This window comes from Phacochoerus africanus, chromosome 5, assembly GCF_016906955.1.
Source record: "Phacochoerus africanus isolate WHEZ1 chromosome 5, ROS_Pafr_v1, whole genome shotgun sequence".
NCBI classification, from domain to species: Eukaryota; Metazoa; Chordata; class Mammalia; order Artiodactyla; family Suidae; genus Phacochoerus; species Phacochoerus africanus.
The window spans coordinates 122,460,732-122,487,914 of NC_062548.1; the positions used below are offsets into that span (position 1 = coordinate 122,460,732).

General features: G+C 37.0%; 1 protein-coding gene across 7 annotated transcripts in view; it reads left to right on the plus strand.

Moving 5' to 3' along the window:
• PUM2 (pumilio RNA binding family member 2) overlaps nucleotides 1–27,183 on the plus strand; it is a 108,337-nt gene that overhangs the window by 70,680 nt on the left and 10,474 nt on the right. For 4 of the 7 annotated variants that reach the window (XM_047782571.1, XM_047782575.1, XM_047782572.1 and 1 more), the window contains exons 13-16: nucleotides 1,553–1,789; nucleotides 21,688–21,955; nucleotides 23,893–24,022; nucleotides 25,556–25,690. In XM_047782571.1, coding sequence (XP_047638527.1) covers nucleotides 1,553–1,789; nucleotides 21,688–21,955; nucleotides 23,893–24,022; nucleotides 25,556–25,690 — 770 coding nt within the window. The remainder of the gene's footprint in view (nucleotides 1–1,552; nucleotides 1,790–21,687; nucleotides 21,956–23,892; nucleotides 24,023–25,555; nucleotides 25,691–27,183) is intronic. The other 3 variants (XM_047782574.1, XM_047782577.1, XM_047782578.1) reach the window with 3 other exon arrangements.

Genomic DNA, 27,183 nt, shown 5'->3' on the forward strand with positions numbered 1-27,183 from the left:
ATTGACTTGGAATTAGAAAACCAAGACCTAATGGAGACTTTAAAATTCTCTTGAAGAGAATTAACCATATTGGTCCGAATATAGAGCTTGTTCTTAAAAAACAAACAAACAAAAAAAAAACAAAAAAAAAACTTGACAGGTTAAGAAATGTAATAGGAAATTACCTTAAGTATGAAAGACTCCAGTTTAAAAAGGCTTGAAAACCATAAAGAACATAACTTGAAAATAGGGTCTCTAAGTGAGACGTAAGAATTAGGAGTTTTGGACAGTCCTTTTAAACACTTGGTAAAGAATTTGATTATCCTGGAGTTCCCGTTGTGGCTCAGCAGAAACGAATCCTGACTAGTATTCATAAGGATATGGGTTTGATCTCTGGCCTCGCTCAGTGGGTTATGGATCCGGTATTGGCTTGAGCTGTGGTGTAGGTCCCAGGCACAGCTCGTATCCCGCATTGCTGTGGTGTAGGCTGGCAGCTATAGCTCCAATTCGACCCCTAGCCCGGGAACTTCCATATGCCACAAGCGCAGCCCTAAAAAGCAAAAAGAAAAAGAAAAAAGTATTTGATTATCCAAATATATGTTAATTAACAGCCAGATCTTAGGTTGCTCTTTCTGAGCATGCATAGCTACATGGTAACGTGAACCTACCATCCCTGTGTGATTTTTCGGAGTCCAAAAAGAAAAAAGGACTTGAAAGTTGATAGTTGAATTAGGGATTCAGTTTTTTTTTTTTTTTTTCAAAAAATTCAGTGAGTAAGGGATGTGATGTAATTGTATACTGATCAGTCTTTACTTGAGTTAAGGGGCTCACAAGGCCAGTAATAGAATCTTAGGAATTGGAAGATCCTGAAGGGTAAGTGAACACATGTCTTTGGTGGATAACAGTAATGAAACAAGCTATCGGTTTTCTACAAGGAAGTTTGGTTTTTTTCATATATATTTTGTAATTCAGTTGTTGAAGGATAGGGAGAATGTGTAGTGTGAAAAGTACTGTGAGGAGTAAGCTGCCATCTATATTTCACAGCTGACTGATATTCGGGCCAATATGGATAAAGGACTATGGTTTGAACACAAGTGAAAGCCAAATCAAATGTGAATGGCGAGGGAAATGTATTAATATTCTGTTTATCAGTATAATCTTTTCTTGGCATTGAGTTGAAGTCTAAGAACCTGGTTCCAGAGATTAGGACACTACCAAAATTTAACCTTATTGGAATTTAATCTCTAGCATATCCTAAAGCAGACAATTTCAGGGTTTATAAATCATACCAGGGTATTAAAGCACAGTAATCGTATGTATCAATGGTAAACATGTGTGAAATAGTGAACATATGACTGCTCTGTTAAGTATTTGGTTACTTTATTGGGGTGCATTTATACCCTTTTATGATTAATAAGTTAGTGTATATGTAGTTATCACAGTAATTATCTTCTCTATAATGTTTCTAAAAATAATTATTGTGATCACTCTTTTATTTCCCAGCAAGAGTTGGGGATAGGTTTTATTCAGTTAACACTGTATGTAATTAGGGTTTTTTTTATTTCTTCTTCAGTTGGCAGTTCTGCAAGTAGTAGTGCCACAAGGAGAGAGTCTCTATCTACTAGCTCTGACTTGTACAAAAGATCTAGTAGCAGCCTAGCACCCATAGGGCAACCATTTTACAATAGTCTGGGATTTTCCTCCTCTCCAAGTCCAATAGGCATGCCTCTGCCAAGCCAAACTCCAGGACATTCACTTACGCCACCGCCATCACTTTCATCACATGGATCCTCATCCAGTTTGCATTTAGGTAAAAAAAAAACCCAAAACCCTTTTTATTTGTATGTATACATGTAAGTGTATTTGTGTGTGTGTTTTATAATATGTGTAAAATATTTAATGTTGGATAAAACATGCCAAATTGCTTTTGCTTTTAGATATTAGCCTTTTGAAAAAGTGCTACTTTCCTGAAAATTCAAAGTGAGGGTCTAATATACAGTAAGGTAAAGACCCCTATTATATCTTATGTTCCTTTTATGAAATACAGTGGTGTGTTTTTTCTTGTCTGTGCTTTTTGATTTGTGTGTGTTTTAGATCATCTGAGAAGTCAATTATTTATACATGATAGTGAAACAAGTTTCATGATCAAAGGTTAATTGCACCTCAAAAGCAAAACATTAGTCACATAGTTATTGAACTTTAAATTAATTTAGTTTAGTACAATGGTTTTTACTTTGGCCTTTGAATGCCTGGCCATTTTACCAAAGGGTTATATTAACGGTATATGAATTATGTTTGTGAGTTAGAGAATCTTACTATGTATGGGTTTGGTCCATATACTTCTTTTACTTTTGAATATGTTGTTTAAGAAAAAAATGTTCTAGGCTTGTACCCTTGAAGTTGGAATATTTAGAACTTCGAATTATATCTGTATATTAAAATTGCCCCCACCCCAAGATTACCGAATTGGCGGTCACCTTTTTCCCACTCCGGGAAGTATTTAACCATGTAGTTAACAGTATATTTTGAAGGGCATTTGGATACTAGAGGCTGTGTATGAATCCCTATCTCTTCAAAGAAAGTATTTTATTAAAATTAGATTTTGGATTTTTATAATTGTAGTCATTTCAACCAAAACCAAGGGATTCTATTGATGATTTTTATGTCCTTGGAAAGATTTAAATCAGCTTGTGAGTTAAAAAGTAATGCTGTTTTTGTAAGCAGATATAAGCTGTAATCATGTTTGGACACCCCCACCTCCACCCCCTGTCAAAGCTATAGCACTTTTTTTTCCTAAAGCTCAGTGATATAGTAAGTGTCCATGTAACAAAAGTATCTTCTATTGTTACCATCATTTAGATTTATGTTATTACAAAGAGGGCTGGATGTCTTTTTTAAAGACTGGTCCACCCCAAATTCTGGGCCTTATTACCTCTTGGGAGATATTCAATATATACATCCAGTTAATTTATTTGTGGGGGGAGGTCCTAAGATCTGCTTTGCAGCACTATTTGTGTAAACTTAACCAGTTTGTAGTCTACAACCTTCATTTATCTTTCCTTAGTCACAGGAGCTACTCAGTTCCTTATTTCTATTCAGACCCACTCCTTCCACTCCCATGTAAATATGATGTTGAGACTTTGAAATGGACACAAAAATTTGGAACAAAACAAATCTAAGAATAGACGTTTCATAATAGTTTGTGTTTTATTCGTTAGGATTATATTTGTCATGTCCTGTCATTTTCTTCATAGGTAAGTTTCAGATCAGATTCTGTCAACTGTTTCTGCTTATGTTGTGCTTTAGGGCCTGTATAAATGGCATTGTTCTGTATAGCTTGGTTAAAAATTGGATTATAAATGACTTTTTAGATGTCTCTAATTAAGCAGCAATCTAGATTTTTTTCTTTATACCATAAAGAATCCAGACATATACATGCTTACAAAAGGAATTCTAGTCAGTTAAGAGAAGTATTCATCATGTGGCCAGCAGTTCTGTATTATAGCTCAATACTTTTGTACCCATAGTTGAAGCTAAACTCCCTTATTTTAGCTCTAGCTTGAAATGTGGTATTTTAATACACTTTGATCAGAGTTCCCTGGTGGTGCAATAGGTTAAGGATCCTGCATTGTCACTGCTGTGGTGTGGGTTTGATCCCTGTCCCAGAAACTTTCCAAATACTGCAGGTGTGGCCAAGACAAAAAATACACCTCTGATTGAAACTATCTATAGATTTTTTTTCCTTTTGTGATCCCTCAGTTTCATTTAGTTTTAGTTGTAGTGTAACTGGCAGTGTTGTGTATTAACAAGGAATATATCCTGCCAGGTTGAAGATAATTTAGTAGATTTCATAAATTTTTTCTTTGCGTAGTATTTATTGAGGGATATAATCTATCCTTTGATTTCATGTCCCTGAATCACAATGCAAGACTTATACACTCTCTGGTTTAAAAAAATATTTTAAATTATATATCCTTGAAGTGAATTTCCTCATTGCGGGAGTCCTGGTTGTGGCGCAGCAGAAAAGAATCTGACTAGTATCCATCAGGATGTGGCCAATCCCTGGCCTTGCTCAGTGGGTTGGGATCTGGTATTGCCTTGAGCTGTGGTGTAGGTCACAGACATGGCTCAGATCTGGAGTTGCTGTGGCTGTAGTATAGGCCAGCAGCTGTATCTCTCATTCGACCCCCAGCCTGGGAATTTCCATATGCCGCAGGTGTAACCCTAAAAAGCAAAACAACAACAAAAGAATTAGCATAGCCATTTAAAAAATCTTACTTAGCTCACGTATTAGGATATAATGTCAAAAAAAGATATTCTTGGTTTCATTGGAATTGCTTTGAATTAGATTATTATGAGATTTTATGACATATAACCATTTTAGTTCTTGATAAGTCCAGATATCTATATTCTTAAAATATTGAATGAAACAGGTAACTTTTTTTAAACTACCTCTGCCTTTGCCTTTGCTCATGCTACTACTTGACTCACAAAAAAAGATAATAGCAGCATTGTGTTTCTGTCTTTCCAACAAAGATGTTCCATTTTTTTAAATAATTGTTCTTTAATCAACATAAGTGTATTTAGCAGGATGACTGGCAGTCTCTTTCTGATTGAAGAACAAGTGTTGATCTATAACCCAAAATATTTTTAAGATTTGCAACCTTGTTACTTTTTAAATACATTAAAGTCAGAAATATGATAAAGTAATTTTATTTTCCATATTCTAGGATGAAATTTCTGAGAGATTCCTTTTTAAAAAACAATGATAGCCATAATATCATCATCATACCTTATAAAATTTATAATTTCTCATTACTGTAATTTCCCTAATTGACTTAAATGTCATTTAAAAAAAAATAGTTGTGTTTGAATCATTGTCCAAAAAGGCCCATCATTTGTTTGATATGTCCTTTGATTTGGAACCATTTCCCCATTCTCTCTTTTTTTTTCTTTCCATTTATTTGTTGAAGGAATTTTGTCCTTTTGAGTATCCTACATTCTTAACTTTTGTGATATTTTTCCCATGGTGGTATTTAACATGTTCCTCTACTTGGAGTTTCCCGTAAAATGGAATCAAATTAGAGTTTCTGCCACAGTGCAGTGGGTTAAGAATCCGACTGCAGCAGCTGGGGTCACTACAGAGGTTCAGGTTTTATCCCAGCCTGGCACAGTGGATTAAAGGATCCCATGTTGCTGCAGCTACAGTTTAGATTGAAGCTAGGCTCAGATTCGATCCCTGGCCTGGGAACTTCTGTATGCTGCTGCAAGTGTGGCCATTTAAAAAGGGGTGAGGGGGATTAAATTTAGAGGCTTGATCTGGTTGTTAGTTTGCTTCATTATTTGATTTTTTGTTTATATGGTTTTGTATTTTCGTTTTGCACTATACCAGGAAACACATGTCTAATTATTTCCATTGTGAGGTTGTCAGCCAGGTCCACCTAACAGCTTAGCAGCTTTTGATCATTGCCTAAATATTTCTTCAGAGATTGCAAAATCATTGTGCACTAATTCTGTCATTCCTTCTACATTCATTAGCTGGAATTTTTCTATGGAAAAGAACTTTCATCAGTTGTGAGGTTACCCTGAAATACATAGTTCATATAGGTGTCACAATAATGCTTGATTTCTTTTCCTTTATTTTCTGGAATGAATTGATGCCCTAGCAGCTTCTAAAGGTAACTTGTGGGGGTTTGTTTTTGTTACCTGCAGATTGATGGATTTTAGGATAATTGATGTGTTTCAGTACATTGCAGTCTGAGATAACACAGTTTATATCTTTTCTTGATCCTAAAATATTACCGTCTTTGGCCATTTGGAGTCCCTTCTGATTGGTTCCCATGTTCACTACAACTTTTAAAAAGCAACATTTATGAGGAAAAGACCAAGAAAAGAGAACAATTTTAAGATTATTGGGTTTTATCTTGAAATGCAAAAAGCTGTGTCAAATTCTGCACTTCAAGTTCAACATTGAATATTACGTGGATTCTTTTCTCGTGTTTTATTGACTTACAAAGATGTTGTCAAAAACTTCTACCTGAAGTTGTTTTTTAAATTATTCTCTGTGATAGAAGTCAGTCTCTTATTTTGAGGTACTTCACTCCCTGTGAAAAAACATTAAATGTTTCCAGTATTGTTTTATTTTTTACTCATCCACCTGGAGTAGCTAACTAGTTCTTTTTCTTCCTTGAGTAAACATTTAAAATATGTTAGTGATTTCTGATTTAATCTTTATGCTCATAGTAATTAGATTGATATGGAACTTCTTGAGTATAAAGTAGCATTTTGATATTTTTGTTTGACAGTCTAATGGCATCTTCTCTTGTTACCTCTTCATTTTTGAACTGGCTTTTTTTTTTTTTTTTCCATAAGAAAGGGGTATTAGAAAGTCTGATGTAAGCTTTGAACTCAGTGAAATTAGTTAACCTGAAGGTGGCTATCACTTTTGAAAATTCATTAATGTCATGTATTCAGTAATCAAATAGTGGTTTGTAGTGGTTTTATCTGTTGAAATTGCTGACTTTTGGCAGATTTGATCACCTGCTTTTCTTAGAATGAGTTGTTTAAGAATTAAACAAGAATAGCCTTATTGGTTGTAAGGCTATGTGCAGTTTTTCTGAGTTTTCTGAATGGTCCTTAAAGCAGAAAATAATATAAATTATTTTAAAGTTTTCATTGAAAGCATTATCTTTTAAGTAACTTGTTCTCCTATAACTTAATAACATTTGATAGTTTTCTAAAGCACCTTCATATTCATTATTTCATTTCATCCTGATTGTTAACATAGACTGGCTGAGTGATAAGCCCATTAAAGATGAGAAGGTTATAGGTCATATTAGCCCAAGAGATTTGCCCAGACCAGTAAACGACAGAAGTGAGGCTAGAACCCTGTTCTGACTCTGATGTTATCTTTTTCTTTTCTGTTACGGCATTCTATTAATGAATTGAACAATTTTACAGAGTATGTCAATAATAATATTCTAGTCAGCCTCTCATACCTCACTTCACAGTGGCATAGGTTATATATTTTTTTAAATATAAATGTAAGGTTTGAGTTCTGTTGTGGCTCAATGGAAACGAATCTGACTAGCATCCATGAGGACGCAAGTTCGATCCCTGGCCTCGCTCAATGGGTTATGGATCGGGCATTGCCATGAGCTCTGGTGTAGGTTGCAGATGTGGCTCGCATCTGAAGTTGCTATGGCTGTGGCGTAGACCAGTGGCTACAGCTCCAGTTCAACTGCTAGCCTGGGAACCGCCATATGCCACGAGTATGGCCCTAAAAAGCAAATATATGTATTATTTGTCTAGTAAGGTTACTAGACTTCTAGATCCCTTTCTTTCTTGATTATTCTTGAGATTTATAGAGAAGCTCTTGCCTGGACGTTTTTAAAGTCCAAATATGTTATTGACTCTAGGAAGTAAGAATATGTGTTACTCATAAGGTAAGCAACTCAGGGACTGGCTATAGATAGGACAACATATTCAGCTCTCAACAGAATACTATTTACAAGTTCTTTTGGTGGTATATATGAAAGTACTGCTTCAGCCCATTGATGTGTCTAAAAGTCATTTATTGTTGAGTATGAAATACTCATGTAAAGAAGTTCTAAATTACTAATGTGGAAGAATTTGTTTCATTTCTGTATACAGCGTTATCAGTCTTAGTAGTGGTGTGGGGTCACAGTGATTAATTTTTGCCCTTAAGTTTTGTTCATTATCATTTAGTGATAGTTTCTGTTACTTTGTGTTTCTAATGACTGAGAATGTTTTCACCAGTTAATTCAGTTAAGATAATCTCAGATTTGAGACTAGAAAATACCTGAAGATCTGTTTCATTGGTTCAGCATGTCAGAATTACTTGGAGTGCCTGTTTAAAATAGGATGAGGAGGTGAACAGTTTGGAAATATATGGCATCAGTTTTTGCTTGTTACAATGATGTTGGGATTCTGTTAACATTCTGTTAACATTAATTAGCCAGCAGCCAGACGCTAAACTTTTCATTTAAAAAAGGATTATCCCACTGAAATTTCTAGTAACAACACTCACATGGAGAGACACACCTTGGAACAATTTATAGTGGACATACTACAGCATTACTCTAGTTCATACTTCTTTTTAATTCATAATTCCTGGATCTGTTTTGTGTTATATGTGCCTTTGATTTTGTCCCCATTATCTCCTTACTGCATTGTTCTTCTTCCTGCCTCTGTCCTTCCATTGACCTGAAGTCCCCTTGCCATTGCATATTTTAAATTTTTGAAAAAATCTTATTGGGTGAGAGAAAAATAGAAAAGTCTGGTCTCTTACTGTGTATGTTTTTAAATTCTTTTTTCCCTTGATAGGTATTTTTGCAAGTTGTAGCTTTTTCTTTTTTTAATTTATTGTCTACAATTCTGTGTATCATTATTTACTATCATTTGTTTTCCTTTTTATTCATTGGCCCTACCTTTCCTTCATACTTGCATTTCAGCTCCTCATTCACTTGTTTCTCTACCTCATCCTTCCTACTGGTAACACATAAGCTATCATGTGCCTTAAAAATTATTTTAATCTACCAAGAATTCACCAGGACCTCACATCATTGCAGTGTTTATATGCTAAATATGTATATTAAGTAAACATAGGATCAGAGGACTAACTCTTAAAATACAGGCAGATGTGGTCCATCACAGATCAGTGGCCTTAGCCACATAACTTTTAAAAATGGAAGCAGCAAGGGTTTCATGGGGGTGACATGGAAAATTGACCTATCTTCCATGTTTAGAATATTTTTACATGAGACTGTTTCTTAACCAGGAAAAAGTCTATTGCAAGAAGGGCAAGATCATTACACTATAAACTATAAAGCATAACCAAAGTTAAAGACAGATAAATGGAAGGACCTGCAAGTTTATGACTTGAAAGACTCAGTACTATAAAGATACCATGTTGGGAGTTCCCTTTGTGGCTCAGCAGTAATGAACCTGACTAGTATCCAGGAGGACGTGGGTTCAATTCCTGGCCTTGCTAATTGGGTTATTATTATATTCTTGAGATTGTATTATCTGAGCTGTGGCTCAGATCTGAAGTTGCTGTGCCTATGGTATAGGCTTGTAGCTGTAGCTCCAAATTCAACAACTAACCTGGAAACTTCCATATGTAGCATGTGCAATCCTAAAAAAAGCAAAAAAAAAAAAAAAGATACCACGTCTTTTGTTTTCAGGCCATACCCACAGCATATATTTTCCTGGGCCAGGGATCAAATCTGAGCCACAGCTGTAGCCTACGCCCTAGCTGTGACAACACCAGATTTTTAACCTGCTGTATCAGGTCAAGGATCAAACCTGAGCCACTGCAGAAACAACACTAGATCCTTAAACCACTGGTCCACAGCAGGAACTCCCCAAGTGTCTTCTAATTGATGTATAGATTTAGCACAGTCTGTGTAAGAATTTTTCAGGCTTTTTAAAAAAATTGACAAGCTTATTTACTTCATGTTAATGGAAAGAGAATCAAAAACAGTCAAGACAGTCTTGAAGAACAAAGTTAGAACTTAAAAACTTTGACAGATATCAAACGTTTTATAAAACTACAGTAACTAAAATTGTGGTATTAGCACAAAGGTAGAGAAATAGATCAATGGAATCCAGAAATAGACCTGCTAATTTAGCTGCCTGACTCATGGCCACAGTGCCAGTCTTGTGTATGTGGGAAGGATGGCCTTTTTTACTAAGTCGGACTAGAGCAATTAAATATCCAAATGGGGAGACAGCAGCCTTGACTACTCTCTCTCTCTCTCTCATTCACATACAATTTCATTCTCAAAGAAATGAAGAAACTTGCTTGTGGTCATGAAGTTATTAGTAAAGAACAAAATTTTTGAGCCCACTTGTCTCTGGTTCATTCCAAGATGTCACACTACTTCTCAAAGGATGTTTTTATTTGTCTACTATCTCTCTGAAGAAAGAAGGGATCTTTTCCTTTCCCTAAGTTTAGAATTTTTGTGAGCTTTTTATGAAGTTATGGAAAATATAATTTAGCCTGTTGTGAGTTGGTGGAAAAAGTGAATTTGAATGTCAGTATATCGGTATTTTTCACTTGTCAGTAATGACTTTTAATATAAAATAATACTTTTTTTTTCCTTCAAGGGTCTCTTAAAATATTACTTATTTCTTTTCTTTTTTTTGTCTTTTTTTTTGTCTTTTTTTTTGTCTTTTTGCCATTTTCTTGGGCTGCTCTCGCGGCATATGGAGGTTTCCAGGCTAGGGGTTGAATCAGAGCTGTAGCCACAGGCCTGCGCCAGAGCCACAGCAACGCTGGATCTGAGCCACGTCTGCAAACTACACCACAGCTCACGGCAACGCCGGATCCTTAACCCACTGAGCAAGGGCAGGGATCAAACCCACAACCTCATGGCTCCTAGTCAGATTGGTTAACCACTGCGCCACGACGGGAACTCCAAAATATTACTTATTTCTTAAATTAGAACTGATGAGGAGTTCCCGTTGTGGCGCAGTGGTTAACAAAGAAGTATCTGTGAAGATGCGGGTTTGATCCCTGGCCCTGCTAAGTGTGTTAAAGATCTGCCACAGGTGTGGCCCTAAATACCAAAACACTGATCGAGAAAAGGGTCCATACATGGTATTTTAAATAGAATGTTGATAAGCTTGATTTATACTAAAACTAATCCCTATTTTATATTTATCTTTTTGAAGGGGCGGGGCACACCTGCAGCTTGTGGAAATTCCTAGAGAGAGGCTGAATTAGAGCTACTGCTGCCAGCCTACGCCATAGCCACCCACAGCAGCACCAAGTCCGAGCTGCATCTACAACCTACACCACAGATCACAGCAATGCCAGATCCTTAACCCACTGAGTGGGGCCAGGGATCAAACCCTCGTCCTCATGGATATTAGTCAGGTTTGTTACCACTGAGCCACAAAAGAGAATTTCTATGTTTATCTTTTGTGTATACTTTTATTGGCCTCCATTTATGAATTATAGGGTCTGAACAAAATTTTTACATATTAATTTATTTAGCCAGTGTCAGATACCTATATGCCTGACAGCTTGACTGGAGAGACACTGTTGAAAAAACATAATCCAGAGTTCCTGAGTGGCTCAGTGGAAACAAATCTGACTAGTATCCATGAGGACACAGGTTCAGTCTCCGGCCTCAGTGGGTTAAGGATCTGGCGTTGCCATGAGCTGTGGTGTAGGCCAGCAGCTGTAGCTCCAGTTCGACCCCTAGCCTGGGAACTTCCATATGCCATGGGTGCAGCCCTAAAAAGACCAAAAAAAAAGGAAAAACATTCTACACACGTCATATTTGCTTTTTTGTTGTGAAGTAAACCAGCAGTTACAGTATAAATGATTGTAATGCTATTGCCTTATTGCACTTTATTTAATAATTCCATCTTATAAAAACATATTCTCTGCATTAGAATTATTACCTTTCCTTCATGGTTTTTTTTTATACCAAATTTACCACAGACTGAATTATATTAGAGTTACTCCTGGGTTTCCTCTCCTCATTAGATTAGAAACAGGAAAGCTCAGACATTTCTGCACAGCTGTAAGAGTACAGTTGACCCTTGAACAACGTGGGCTTAAACTGCCCAGCTCCACTTATACATAGAGTTTTTTCCCAAAAATCGGGGGGTGGGGGGGAGTTTTAGAGATTTGCGACAATGTGAAAAGATTCACAGGTTAACCACATGGAAATACTGAAATACTGGAAAGAAAGGAAAATTTAGGTATGTTGTGAATGCATAAAAGTATATTTAGATGGACATACATAAAACATAAAATGTGTTAATCAACTGTTTGTTACCACAAAGGCTTCTGGTCAATAGTAGACTATTAATAAAGTTTTAGAGGAATCAAAAAAAATATACATATTTTTGGGGCATGGGATGGGAGTCAGTGCTCAGCCCCCAAGCTGTTCGGAGATCAGCTGTACTCAGATCTCAATCTCAACAAAATGTCTGAGCAATTGAAGTTAAATAGCTTTCTATCTATGTCGTTGATGAATTTATTTTTGGATACTGGATACTTATTTTAAAATTACTTTACATACATAGATTTACATACACTTTTACCTTAAAGCATTGTTTGACTGTTGTACTCTGTGTTCTCCCATCAGTGTGTTTGTTGAGATCCTGCTCTGTAGAAGCACTTTGAAAAGTTTTAAGGCGGTCAGTTGTGGACTTCTTATTTTTGCATACTTGTGTTTTGTTTTTTTGGTTTGGGGAAGATTTAGGTTTTATTTACTTTTTTATTTAGTTTTGCTTTTTAGCGCCATACCACAGCATAATACGGAGATTCCCAGGCTAGGGGTCAAATCGGAGCTGTAGCTGCTGGCATACACCACAGCCATCAATACAGGATCCAAGCCGCATCTGCAACCTACGCCACAACTCACGGCAACACCTGATCCTCACTGAGCAAGGCCAGGGATCAAACCTACGTCCTCATGGATGCTAGTAAGATTCATTAACCCCTGAACCACCACGTCAGGAACTCCGGTGTAGGTTTTTAGAGTGTCTTTTTATTAGAATGTATTTAGAGTGTCCTCATGTTCAGTAATCACACAGGTAGTTTTCATTAAAGATATAAGATCCAGGCAGTTCTTAAAATCATGCAAGCCTTTTTGTATGATGGAATAATGGAAATTGGCAAGGTGAGTAGAGATAGAAATGATATACTAGTCTGAACTACATAGTTCATATGTTAAAAATTCAGTGTTTAAATGCTCTTTGATGAAGGAGAGAAGATTATTAAATGTCTTTTGTCTCCCTCTTTATATTTTTTAAAAGTTTAAGCATTAGATACTAAAAAGTAAGGTTAATTACTTAGTTGCTTTTAGAAAAAATTATGAGAAATAGAAATGAAAGCAGATTTTTATTTTGGTTTGTAGTTTGCATCTGATGTTGTTTGCTTATGTCTTGTCATAAAGTGTACAGATTTAAAGTAGAATACTTGACATATTTATGCTTTTTGCTTTTTATATTAGCCCCTTAGGATGGTATGGAAGATTATGCTTTTTATTTTATGGCCACACCTGCAGCATGTGGAAGTTCCTTGGCCAGAGATTGAATCTCAGCTGCAACTGCGACAACTCTGGATACTTTAACTATACTTTTAACTGGAATTATGTTGGTTTTTAAATTGATTGATGGAGTTCCCATTGTGGCTCAGCACTAACGAACCCAACTAGTATCCATGAGGACATGGGTTTGATCACTGACCCTGATCAGTGGATTAAGGATCTGGATTGCCATGAGCTGCAGTGTAGATTGCAGACAAGGCTTGGATCCCGCATTGCTGTGGCTCTGGCATAGGCCAGCGGCTACACCTCAGATTTGACCCTTAGCCAGCAAACTTCCACATGCCTCAGGTGCAGCCCTAAAAAGACAAAATAAAATAAATTGATTGAAGTCTCACTCTTTCCCCAATAAATTTTTGTGTCTTTGTATGGCAGATATATAGTTTAAAAATTTACGTGGTTTATTCCCCATGTAACCTCAAGCATATCCCAGATTTAAGAATGAAATGTGTGCCATAGGAACAGCCCTAGTAAAGGCAAAAAGACAAAAAAAAAAAAAAAGAATGGTATGTGGCCTTAAGTGTTCTTCATGGGGTATAGCGGAGTATAACTGAAAGCTTTAAATGAATTATTCAGATATCATAGTAAAAAAAAGTAAAATTCAGGCTAGTTATTAGCTATGCATCCTTGTATGAGAATTTACCAAGTATTTAGCCTCTTTAAATCTATTGTGTCACGAGTGAAATGGAGATAATATCTCTTTCTTAGAGTGTGGTTAAGATGCATTATATATTAGTGTTCTAGGGCTGCTGTTACAAATTACTACAACTAAATGGCTTAAAGCAAATTTATTGTCTCACGGTTCTGAAGGCTAGAGGTCAAATTAATGTATCAGGGCCATACACCCTTTGGACCACCTCTCCATCTTTGGACCTGCGTAACCTAGAAAACAAGTTACCTGCTTCCAAAATGCAGTCATATGATAGGCGTAGGATAGACATTCCTATCCGCAAAATGCAGAAATTAGAAGGATGAAAAGGCTTTCTAATTCCAAGGAAATCTGAAAGCCAGCAGAGCAAAGTCCATTGTTTCAAGGACTTAGAATAATCATCTGTGGCTAGGTGCTCACTCTGTGCTCAGTATCTCCTGAAGCAGTCCCTTCACCCATCTGGCCATTTATGGCTCTGACCTAAGAATCATTCTTTTTCATTTTGTCCCATCTCTTTCCTTTTCAGTCAGTCCAGTCTGGCAGTGCTTCTGCTGATAGAAATTCTCAAAAACATTGTTGGTCTTCCATTAATATCAAAGGATTGTCCAGTGACATCCACTGGCTGTTTCCTTAGCACTTTATCTAGATAAGCTAAGACTTCACAATCATGTGCTGGTTTTCTTTTGCTCATTAACAGTTCTTTCTTCTCATTATCTCCTTTCTCTCTTATTGTATCATAAGCAACTAAAAGAAACCAAGTCATGTCTTCAGCACTGTGCTTGGAAATCTCCTTGGCTAAACATCTCCATACAAAGTTATGCTTTTCACCCAGTATGTTATGTTTTAGCCAAGTTTTCTATCACTTTATAATGAAGATTGCTTTTCCTCCAGTTTCCAATAATATGTTCATTTCCTTCTGAGACCTCACTTGGAGCATCTTTAGTATTCATATTTCTACCAACATTGTACATGATGATGTATTCTCTAAGATGATAAAGCTTTCTCCATTGTATTTCTCATATGTGCCTGAGCCCTCACCAGAGTTGTCTTCAATATCCATGTTTCTACCAAAAACCTCCTCAAGGCTGTCTAGGCTTTTTCTGTTATGTACCTCAAAAGTTTTCCATCTTCTGCTTATTACCTAGTTACAAAACCACTTCACATTTTCAGGTGTATGTTATAGTAGCACATCATTCGTGGTACCAAAATTTATATTCATTTTCTAGGGCTGCTGTGGTAGGTTACTACAACTGAGTGGCTTAAAACAAAGCAAGATAAACTTTTGTGGAACACAATTATTACATCATTTTATGTAGAGTTGACTATCTCGATGTCCAGTCAAGAATGCTCAAGTGGGAGTTCCCATTGTGGCGCACCAGAAATGAATCCAGCTAGGACCCATGAGGTTGCAGGTTCGATCCTCAGCCTTATTCAGTGGGTTAAGGATCTGGTGTTGCCATGAGCTGTGGTGTAGGTTGCAGACACAGCTTGGGTCCTTTGTTACTGTGGCTGTGGTATAGGCAGACAGCTGTAGCTCCAATTCGATCCCTAGCCTGGGAACCTTCATATGCCTCAGGTGTGACCTTAAAAAGCAAAAAAAAAAAAAAAAAGAATTCTCAAGAGGTAGTTGCCTTTTCCTAGGTTGAGTTAGACTCACAATAGTTGCTTTTTTGTTTATCAACAAATTGATATATGTCATGGACCCTTAGGGTGTCTAGCCTATAGTATCAACCATGAATATTGTCATTAATTGGTCTTTCCAAAGTAGGTAAAGAAATTGATTATATTGAACACACAAAACCTATTTAAGACAGGATTCCAGGGAGTTCCTATCATGGCGCAGCGGAAGCAAATCTGACTAGGGACCATGAGGTTGCACGTTCAGTGCCTGGCCTCACTCAGTGGGTTAAGGATCCAATGTTGCTGTGAGCTGTAGTGTAGGTCGCAGACTTGGCTTGGATCCCAAGTTGCTGTGGCTGTGGTGTGTAGACCAGAAGCTACAGCTCCCAATTGGACCCCTAGCCTGGGAACCTCCATATGCTGCAAGTGTTGCCCTAAAATGACAAAAAAATAATAATAATAATAATAATATATATATGGGATTCCAGATCTCAAGACAAAGGTCAGACTAACATGATCCTTTGGAAGATTACTTTCCTTTCTCTCTCTCTTTCTTTCTTTCTTTCTTTCTTTCTTTCTTTCTTTCTTTCTTTCTTTCTTTCTTTCTTTCTTTCTTTCTTTCCTTTAGGACCACACCTGCGGCATATGGAGAGGTGCCAGCCTATACCACAGCCACAGCAATGTGGGATCCAAGCCACATCTGCGACCTACACCACAGCTCATGGCAACCCTGGATCCTTAACCTGAACGAGGCCAGGGATGGAACCCGCAACCTGATGGTTCCTAGTCAGATTCGTTTCTGCTGTGCCATGATGGGAACTCCCAAAAATTACATCTTTAATATTAGAAATGTGTTTCCTCAGGAGTTCCCATCATGGTTCAGCAGAAACAAATCCAATTAGTATTCATGAGGTTGTGTTTGTAGGTTGCAGACACAGCTCATATCTGGCGTTGCTGTGGCTGTGGCATAGGCTGGCAGCTGTAGCTCCAATTTGACCCCTAGCCTGGGAACTCCATATGCTGTATGCGCGGCCCTAAGAAGAAGGGAAAAAAAAAAGTGTGCAACCGGATTGGTGGTGCCTCTGGAACAAAGGCTCAATCCCTGGCGCAGCGCATGAGTTAAGGATCTGGCATTGCCACAGCTGTGACATAGGTTACAACTGTAGCTCAGCTCTGAAGCCTGGTCCAGGAACTTCCATATGCTGTGGGGAAGGCCAAAAAAGTGTGTGGGGGGAGAGAAATACGTAAGCAGTACCCCAAAATGATTTGTGTGCATATCAAGAAGCACTGCTCTGAAATCTTGTTTCCCACTAAAGTCTGGCATCATTCAGATAAATGTACTAGCAAGTCAAATTATCCATGGCTCTTACAGTCTACTCTTAAATGTTCCATATGCTTCTTTTGAAAAGCAATCAGGAGAAAAAAAAAAAATGAACTGAGATTACTAAGTGGATTGGCTTATGAGCTAGAAATGACTGAAGGTAATCCCTTCAAGTGTAATAGACCATCTTCATTTTAGACTTTTTCCAGCTATTCATTCTATATCATTTATTCTTTGTCTGCTCCAACTAGGTAGTCATCTTTCATTGTCATCTTACCATCTTGAGCTTTCCAGAACCTTGCCCTCTGAAACAGATTCTGCCTGGCAGCTTATATGTAAAATTGTACCCTTTTCAGAACCAGAATCTACTTGGATTACCATTTTTATTTGAAATTAGTGGTTGACAACCTGCTCTAAAATGAAACCTTAAATGAACTTGATTCTAATTGATTAACCTCCAAACTTCTATCCAGATAATCTTAAGATAATCTTTTTGTAATAAAAACTATCCGCTTAGGGTAATTCAGTAAGTCTTGGACAAGGCTCAAGAATCTGTATTTTTAGGAGTTCCCATCATGGCTCAGTGGTTAACAAACCCTACTAGTGTCCATGAGGATGCAGGTTCGATCCCTGGCCTTGCTCAGTGGGTTAAGGTTCCAGCGTTGTTGTGATCTGTGGTGTATGTAGGTCATGGGCTCAGATCCCGTGTGGCTATGGCTGTGGCATAGGCCAGCAGCTTCAGCTCTGATTGAACCCCAGCCTGGAAACCTCCATATGCCACATTTGCCTCATTCAGCTGTCATGAATGAACTTGATTGATAACAAATAAATAACATATAAGGGGCAGCACAGTACTGTGATTAAGTTCTGACCTAGGAGTCCTGGCTGACTAGCAGCTGCATACATGTCACTTTTGGACCATATTGACTCCGTCTTTGAAATTGTAATGCAGATCTCCATGTCCTATACAGTCTTATTCAGCTAATGATTAAGAAGTGATAAATGATAGGGGTGATATCAGTGATTAATTGAAGGGACTGTTAATCCTTTAATGCATTTGATATAGGACACATCTGCTTTTGGACTACCAGTAGCAGTGGTATGAATATAGATAGTCTATTTGTATATTTGTTTTTAACTAATTTTGGAATAATTTCAGACTTAAGAGAACGTCATTAACAGTAATAAAAAAAAAAAAATCCCATTTATCCCTCTCCCAGATTCTCCAAGTGTTATTTTACTGAATTTGCTTTATCATTCTTTCCCTCTTTCTCCCTGTCTCTGCATTTGCCTGTCCCTTCACAGCCATTTTTTTTTCCTGATACATTTGAAAGGAAGTTACAGGCACAATGTCCTTTACTCATAAACAGATTATTGTGTGTTTTTCCTGAAAATAAGGACATTCTTTTATATAACCACAATTATCAAAGTTAAGAAATTAACAGTGATGCAGTACTACTGTCAACTCAGCTGACTTTATTCAGACTTTGCTAGTTGTCTCACTCATGTCTTCATAACAAGGCAGGGGGAACGTACAGAGAGGGAGATATGGAAGGAGATCGGCCGACTTGGGGGCTTGTATGTGACATTTATTTGTCATGACTCTTTATTGTATTATTATTATTATTATTATTACTTTTTTTAGGGCCATACCTGCAGTGTATGGAAGTTCCCGGGTTAGGGGTCGAATCAGCTCATGGCACCGGATCCTTCACCCACTAAGTAGAGCCAGGGATCAACCCACATCCTCATTGATGCTAGTTGGGTTTGTTACCCACTGAGCCACAATGGAAAGTCCCCTTTGTTCTTCTTTAATCTTGAACTATTTCTCAAGTCTTTTATGACCTCAACATTTTTTAATGTTAGAGGCCAATTTTGCAAAATGACCTTCAATCCCAAAATAGATTTTGGATCACATATTGTCAGTGTTTAAAAACAACAAGTTTTAAATGTTTACTGTATGTTTTTAAATTGGGTTTAATGCTTATTTAGCATTCCTGCTGTGCCACAACAGGATCAGATTGGCAGTGTCTCTTGAGAGAGAGGTGGGACACAGGTTCAATCCCTAGCCTGGCACAGTGGGTTAAGAATCTGGTGTTGCCACAGCTGCAGTGTAGGTTGCAGGTTGCAACTGTGGCTTGAATCTGATACCTGACCTGGGAAGTCCTTATGCCATGGGGTGGCCAAAAAAAAAAAAAAAACTTAATTTGTAAGGAAACAGAGGTATCCTGGCCCTCTGCAAAATTAACCTTTGAACTATATAAGTGAAAATTATAACTAGTCTTCTAGAACTGAAATTCCAAGATTTTTAAAACTCAAGGCAGTTTAACATTATTAGGCATTTTACGTTGTCAAAGAGTGCATCAGGAGTTGTGTATTAGGAGCTAATGAATGTAATCAAAATATATCTAGACTTGGGAGCAATTCCTGTTGGATATCAGCAGGACTACTGGGAAGGTATCACATAAAATTAAAATGGTCATTTTCTGGGGTAAGTATGTACTTTCAATTTGATGTTGAAATCTTTAGTGCATCAAGGATAAAGAGGTAGGGTTAGGCCTTATATTTGAAGTAGTGATAAACAGTGTGACAGAGATTGTAATGAGTAAGAGGGAGAAGTGAACAGTTAGGGTACTATTAGGAAATGTATGTGAGGAATAGTTTTAGAATAATGCCTTGAAAAGTAGGCTGAGAAACTTAGAGGAGGTACTCTAGCAGGATGCTGATAGGTTTCTAGTGTAAAATGACATCATCAAAGTGGCCTTTGAATAGGAAGATATAATTGTAGTATATAAAAAACAGATTGGAATGATAAGCAGAGTGCCCCTACCCTACAAAAAGGGTAAAGAATTATTAGAGGCTCAGATCCTGCGTTGCTATGGCTGTGTCGCAGGCCAGCAGCTGTAGTTCCAATTCAACTCCTAGCCTCAGAACTTCCATTTGCCACAGGCGCGGCCCTAAAAAAGCAAAAAAAAAAAAAAATGTTTTTTTAACTTAAAAAATGAGTGATTACCGACTCAGAATGGGCTAGTAGTGATCAGGTGGTGTTATGGACAGTTGATAGTACTATAAACAAATAAAAATAAAGGACCAGAAAGGTTAGTAATGAGATCAAGAAAGTGTTAAAACACTGAATTCTTTTACTTTTGAGATTTTTTCATTTGTGATCACAGAGATAGGTAGAACTGGCATAAACATGATAATTTGATGTTTAGTCACTTTGGTATATAAAATGGCTTGTTAAAATTACATACTTTTTTTTTTTTTGGTCTTTTTAGGGCCACACCTGCAGCATATGGAGATTCCCAGACTAGGGGTCAAATCAGAGCTGTAGCCTCTGGCCTACAGCCACAGCAATGCAGGATCTGAGCCACACCTGTAACCTACACCACAGCTCATGGCAACGCCGGATCCTTAACCCGCTGAGCAAGGCCAGGGATTGAACCTGTGTCCTCATGCTTACTAGTCAGATTCGTTTCTGCTGAGCCATGACAGGAACTCCCAAAATTACATACTTTTAAGAAAGATGTCAGAGGGTGGTCCCTAGTGGCATAGTGGGTTAGGATTGGTGCTTTCACCACCGTGACCCAGGTTCAGTCCCTGGTCTGGGAACTGAGATCCCATATCAAGCCACTGCACACTGCAGGCAAAAATGAGAAAGATATTAGAGAGCTGAGCCTTAGGCAGTTGACATTACATTAAAGTATTTATGAGTGTTTGTATACTCACTGTCAGATATTGTTTTAAGAAACAAATCTAGCATGTAGATGAATGTAATTTTATGACACTTAATTGGAAATGGAGCTGAGGATTCAGATAATAAATCAGTATCATCATATACTGGACGATGGGAAATTGAGTGAAGAAAAATGAAGCTAGGGCAGTGGAGACTGAAAGTAAAAGAGGAATATTCTAATTTGCTTCACTTTCCAGGATTATAACTTTTACTGCTCCTTGTCCCTGTAACTCTTTTTGGCCTTATTCAGTGCCTATCTATAACTTTACACTGACAGTGTGTCCTTGGCACCATCTGTACCTTGTGGCCTGAATTGTACATATAGCATTACTCTAAGCAGAAGTGATGTATAATGGTATAAAGCTGATTGTGGGTTTTGTTTATGTGAACTACTAAATTCGCATTTTGTAGTTTTCTGTACATATTTCTTTTTTAAAAGGACACTGTCAAGTACTTTTAAACAGTTATTTGTAGTAGTAACAATTACTTGCTTGTATTTATTTTTATCAGCTGCCCTTTAGTTTTCTTCTTTGGAATGGGATATAAGTTAAAGAGGCTTTTTATTCATTTGTTTTAAATGATCAACATTAAAGCTCTAGGAGTAGTCATAAATATGTTTACTGCTACTATTTCCTGTCTGTAAAGCAATAGTATTTTATGGAGAGTTTTTTAAAGTGTGTGATTTGGATTGATTTTCTGATATTGTGGGTTTTTAAAGTTTGAAATTTAATCAGTGGATTAACCAAGAAATCATTTTTCTTTATATAGAAGTATATATACTTAATGATTTTTTATATATTCCAAAAATTACAAATTTAGTTGTTGGTGTTCCATTAACGCTAAAGTAAATCTCAGTCAAACTTTTAGTGGCTTAAAATCTGACTTTGATAACTGTTTGTAACTTGTTTTTTAATAAAATTGAAAATTTTGTTGGTGGTTTCAATATTCTGGTATTTATATTAGTATTATGACATTAGTTGTAATTATGTTTACTAAGATTCCAAAGAACAAATACAGGTTTTGGTGTGATATTAGATATTTTTAAACTGAACTACCAGTAGTAAATACAGGTTTATTTTTCTAATATTTTCTAGTGTCTCATTTATTATAGCCATATATATTAAGTAAATGTGTAAGATTTCCCCTTCAACTTTTAATTTCCTATAGATCATACAGGAATTAGCGGGGTGAATATTTATTTATTTATTGGCTGACTTTTTAGTTTAAGTGACTTTTATTTGAGGAATGTCTTGGTTAAAAATATTTGCTGACCACAGCTACTTTGTTGTAGGAGGACTGACAAATGGTAGTGGTCGATATATCTCTGCAGCACCTGGAGCAGAAGCAAAATATCGAAGTGCTTCAAGCACTTCCAGTCTATTTAGCTCCAGCAGCCAGCTCTTTCCTCCTTCTCGGCTTCGGTATAATAGGTCTGATATTATGCCTTCTGGCCGAAGTAGATTATTGGAAGATTTCAGAAACAACCGCTTCCCAAACCTTCAACTTAGAGACTTGATTGGACATATAGTTGAGTTTTCTCAAGACCAGCATGGTTCTAGGTAGGTGATTATGATTTATGATACCTTGCTTGTACTGCATTTTTGCTTTGAATGAGCCAAAACTTTTCTTGACTGGAGTTATTTGTATAAAAGAATCTTTTTAAAGATAAATTCCCATTATGAATTTTTCTTTCATACTAGGATAAATTATAAACTACAGCTTTTTAATTTTTATGGTTCTTCGGTTTTCTATAATGAAAATATAGCAATGCCTTTTTATTAATAGATTATTTTATTTCATGACTGAATACATTTCTTTTTCTTCTTTTTTTTTTTTTTGGTCTTTTCTAGGGCCGAACCCACGGCATATGGAGGTTCCCAGGCTAGGTGTCTAATCGGAGCTGTAGCCACCAGCCTACACCACAGCCACAGCAACTCGGGATCTGTGCCGCATCTGTGACCTACACTACAGCTCACAACAAAGCCAAATCCTTAACCCGCTGAGCGAGGCCAGGGATCAAACCCAAAACCTCATGGTTCCTAGTTGGATTCGTTAGCCACTGCACCATGACGGGAACTCCACATTTAATTTCTTTTAAGTTCCTTTTGAAAAGTGTTCTGAATTGCATTTATAGACTTACGTCCCTGAATGTATATCTAAAAAAATTTTAAAACCAAGTTAAATGCTTTGTTTCCCTCTATAGATGTATATTCAGTGTGACTTGGCTTAAATTTCACTTTTGTTAAAGGAAAGAAATGGTGCTTTTTACATTAAATATAATATGCATACTGTAAGATCTAAATTTTTTTTTAAATCATTTTTTATTAAATAGTTGCATACACATTTTATCTCCCTGTGGTTGAGAGTTCCTTAAAACTCTCAAATGGACCTTGTATCACTCAAAATGGCCAGCTTAGTTAGGAATTGTATTTGATGATTATTTTTAATTACTCAATTTTATTGCATTTGAGGTGTACAACAATCATCACAACAAATTTTATAGCATTTCCATCCCAAACCCTCAGTGCATCCCACCTACCCCCCACTTTTTTTTTTTTTTTTTAAAGGATGGAGCCTGTGGCTTATGGAGGTTCCCAGCTAGGAGTTGAATCAGAGCTGTAGCCACTGGCCTACACCACAACCACAGCAATGTCAGATCCAAGCCGCCTCTGCGACCTACACCACAGGTCACGGCAACACTGTATCCTTAACCCACTGAGCAGGGTCAGGGATGGACCTGTGTCCTCATGGATGCTAGTCAGTTTCATTTCTGCTGAGCCACAAGGGAACTCCAAATTTCATTTTTAAGGGTTTCTTTTATGATAGTCTGAAAGTAGAGACTTTATTTAATACTGTAATTACAAAAAATAAATGACTAACCAGTAGTATCTTTGTAGTTTTTTTAATTGATTATAATATAACCAGAACTAGTTTAAGGATTAAGCATCTTTCCTGGGTGTTTTTTTTGTTGTTGTTGTTTTTGTCTTTTTGCCTTTTTTTGAGCTGCTCCTGCGGCATATGGAGATGCCCAGGCTAGGGGTCGAATTAGAGCTGTAGCCACCGGCCTACGCCAGCGCCACAGCAGCACTGGATCCGAGCCGCATCTGCAACCTACACCATAGCTCACGGCAACACCGGATCCTTAACCCAGTGAGCAAGGGCAGGGATTGAACCCGAAACCTCATGGTTCCTAGTCGGATTCGTTAACCACTGCGCCACGATGGGAACTCCAGATTAAGCATCTTTCTGTACAGATTTTTTGCCAGTCTAACTAGAAGTTATTTTAAATTAAGGTATTAACAAAGAAATACTTTGTAACTTTCCTTCTTTTTATTTTAAATTGGCTGTCTATAGTGTAAGATGTATTAGTACTGTTTCTATGGTGATTTTATTTCTATGGTTGTATGTTGGGGTGTGTAATACTCAAGTCAGATACAAATTTTGCAAGAGCTTGTTATCAATATATTGTCATGGCATTAAAATTTTTTCCACATAGATTCATACAGCAAAAACTAGAGAGAGCTACTCCAGCTGAGCGACAGATGGTATTTAATGAAATTCTACAAGCAGCCTATCAATTAATGACAGATGTTTTTGGCAACTATGTTATACAGAAATTTTTTGAGGTAAGCATGCATGCATGTTTGCATATGCTTAATGCTTAGAAAAGCTCTAAAAGTTGGTTGAGTTATTTTCATATAAAAATACATGAACATGGGAGAAAATGTTTAGAGATTACATATCTGATAAAGATTTCATATCCAGAATATATGAGGAACTCTCGAAATTCATCAAGAAAAAGCTCAATTAAAAAACAGAAGGACTTGAGTAGATGTTTCTCCATTGAAGATACCCAAATAATGCAGTAAGCACATGTAAAGATGCTCAACATCCTTAGTCATTAGGGAAATGCAAATCAAAACCACAGTGAGATTCTGCTTTGCATCTCCTAGGATGGCTGTAACTTAAAAAAATGAAAAGTAATTGTTGGTGAAAATGTAGAGAGAAATTGTAACCTTTGTTACATTGCTCATGGAATGTAATATGATGCATCCACTACGGAAATCAGTTTGGCAGTTCCTCAGAAAACTATACATAAAATTACCATATGACCTAGCAGTTTTCACTCTAGGTTTGTACCCAAAAGTACTGACAACAAGGACTTGAACACCAGTGTTCATTTTCAGCATTATCTACAATAGCCAAAAGATGGAAACAACCCAGGTGCCCAAAGGTGAATGGATAAACAAAATCTGGTATATACATGCAGTAGAATATTGTCTAGCCAAAGAAGAAATGTAACTTTGATACATGCTACATATGGATGAAGCTAAGTGAAATAAGCCAGATGCTAAATGACAAACACTATAGAGTTCCATTTACGTGAAATTCCTCTGGCAAATTCATAGAGACAAAAAATAGACTGGGACTTACTTTTTGGGTTATTGCTTAATGCATACAGTGTTTATGTTTGAGACGATAGAAGAGACTTGGAATCAGATTATGGTGGTTATTACACATAGTGAGAATGTAGTCAGTGCAGCTGAATTAAAAGCAATTAAAATGACATGTTTTATATTTTATTATATATTTTTAAATGTATGGGCCAACTTTAAGTGAGAAGCTTGATACTTGAAATATATTTGAAAATATAAAGTATTGGGAGTAAGTCCTACATGAAGCAGTTGATGAATAGTGTAACAGTCTTTATTTGGATTGGTTAACTGTCATTTACTTTGTAAATTTAGCTAATTTTTTTGGTTTAAACAACTGTGTGGTACCTTGACTTAACAGGTTTCCTCCACAGTCAGAATATAGTTGGGAGTTACATGGTCTGAATATATAGCTCACAAGATTATTTTATTAAAGCTGGGAGTTATTTGAAGTGAAAAGTGAAGATGTTTACTTCAGAGGAAGTAATGGCTAATATGTTGGTAAAAAGGAAATAATAGAATGACCTACCCCAAAAAAGTAATGCAGTTATTTCCAGCATCTCTGGGTCTGTCTTAATTAGCTTTTACCCGAATGCCTCTTCCCTACATACTTGCCACATGTGGTATTTTAAAAATAACTTCAATAGACTGCAAACAGTGGGTTATTCAGGTTTAACAAAGTAATATTATAGTCTTTTTTTTTTTTTTTTTTCTCCTGTCTGTCAGTTTGGGAGTTTGGATCAAAAATTAGCCCTGGCTACTCGTATCCGTGGTCATGTTCTACCCTTAGCACTGCAGATGTATGGCTGCCGTGTTATTCAGAAAGCATTAGAGTCTATTTCATCTGACCAGCAGGTAATTGTAAGTTAAGACAAAATTTTGTATTACTTTATTCAATTTTTAAATTTTATCTTATAGTAATCTTGGAGTGAAATGTTAAATATTTTCGCAGGTTAAAATATTTTTTAAAAATTATCTCAAACAGTACATTATAATTGAAAGTTACACAACAAATCTTTATTCATTTTCTTCAACATCTTTTTATCTAAATGAAAATATTTGAATACCTACTGTATTTTAAGCAGAGTGCCAGGTGGTGGGTATTTCTACTACTACTTATTTAGTTTTCTGTAATATTAATATATTTTACTATTTCTTATGTTTATTTGGATTGTATTTATATTTGTCATAAGAATAAAAATTCAAAAACCGATTACATTCCTATATATCAAGGCTTAAAAATTTCACTCAATAAGAAAAGTAATGTAAATCCTTTTAACAAGATTTAGAGTTTAAGAGAAGAGAGAACACATAAAAATTAAATGGGAAATATACCATGTTCTTGGATGGTAGGGTCTAAATATTTTAAGTTAAAAAGGGCTTAGTGCTGAGTTCCCATCATGGCTCAGTGGTTAATGAATCCAACTAGGAACCATGAGGTTGCGGGTTCGATCCCTGGCCTCACTCAGTGGGTTAAGGATCCGGCGTTGCTGTGGCTGTGGTGTAGACTGGCAGCTGTAGCTCTGATTCGACCCCTAGTCCAGGAACCTCCATATGCCGGGGTACAGCCCTAAAATGACCAAAGGGGTGGGGGCAGGATTAGTGCAATTCCTATTTATTATGTACTCAGGAATTTTCTTTAAATGGTCAAAATAAATTAAAAAAAAAAACTGAGGAGTGAGGGCATATTAACCATGAAGCATTACTAATTAATTGGTATGGTTTATGCATAAGATAAATAGACTTGGGGTTTTGGGGGTTTTTTTTTGTCTTTTTTGCCATTTCTTGGGCCGCTGCCACGGCATATGAAAGTTCCCAGGCTAGGGGTTGAATCGGAGCTGTAGCTGCCGGCCACTGCCAGAGCCACAGCAACGCGGGATCCAAGCCACGTCTTCAACCTACACCACAGCTCACAGCAACGTCGGATCCTTAACCCACCGAGCAAGGCTAGGGATGGAACCCGCAACCTCATGGTTCCTAGTCTGATTGGTTAACCCCTGAGCCCCGATGGGAACTCTGGTTTTTTGGGGGTTTTTTTTTAGGGCCACACCCGCAGCATATGGAAGTTCTCAGGCCAGGGGTTGAATCAGAGCTGCAGCTGCCGGCCTGTACCACAGCCGCAGCAATGAGGGATCCAAGCCTTGTCTGCTACCTATTCCACAGCTTATAGCAATGCTGGATCATTAGCCCACTGAGTGAGGCCAGGGATCAAGCCTGCGTCCTTACAGATACTAGTCACTTTCATTTCTGCTGAGCCACAACAGGAACTCCTAAATAGACTAAATAAATAGACTTTTAAAATGACTTTCATAACCCCAAATACAGCTACTGTTTTCAGTATAACTGGTTTATGC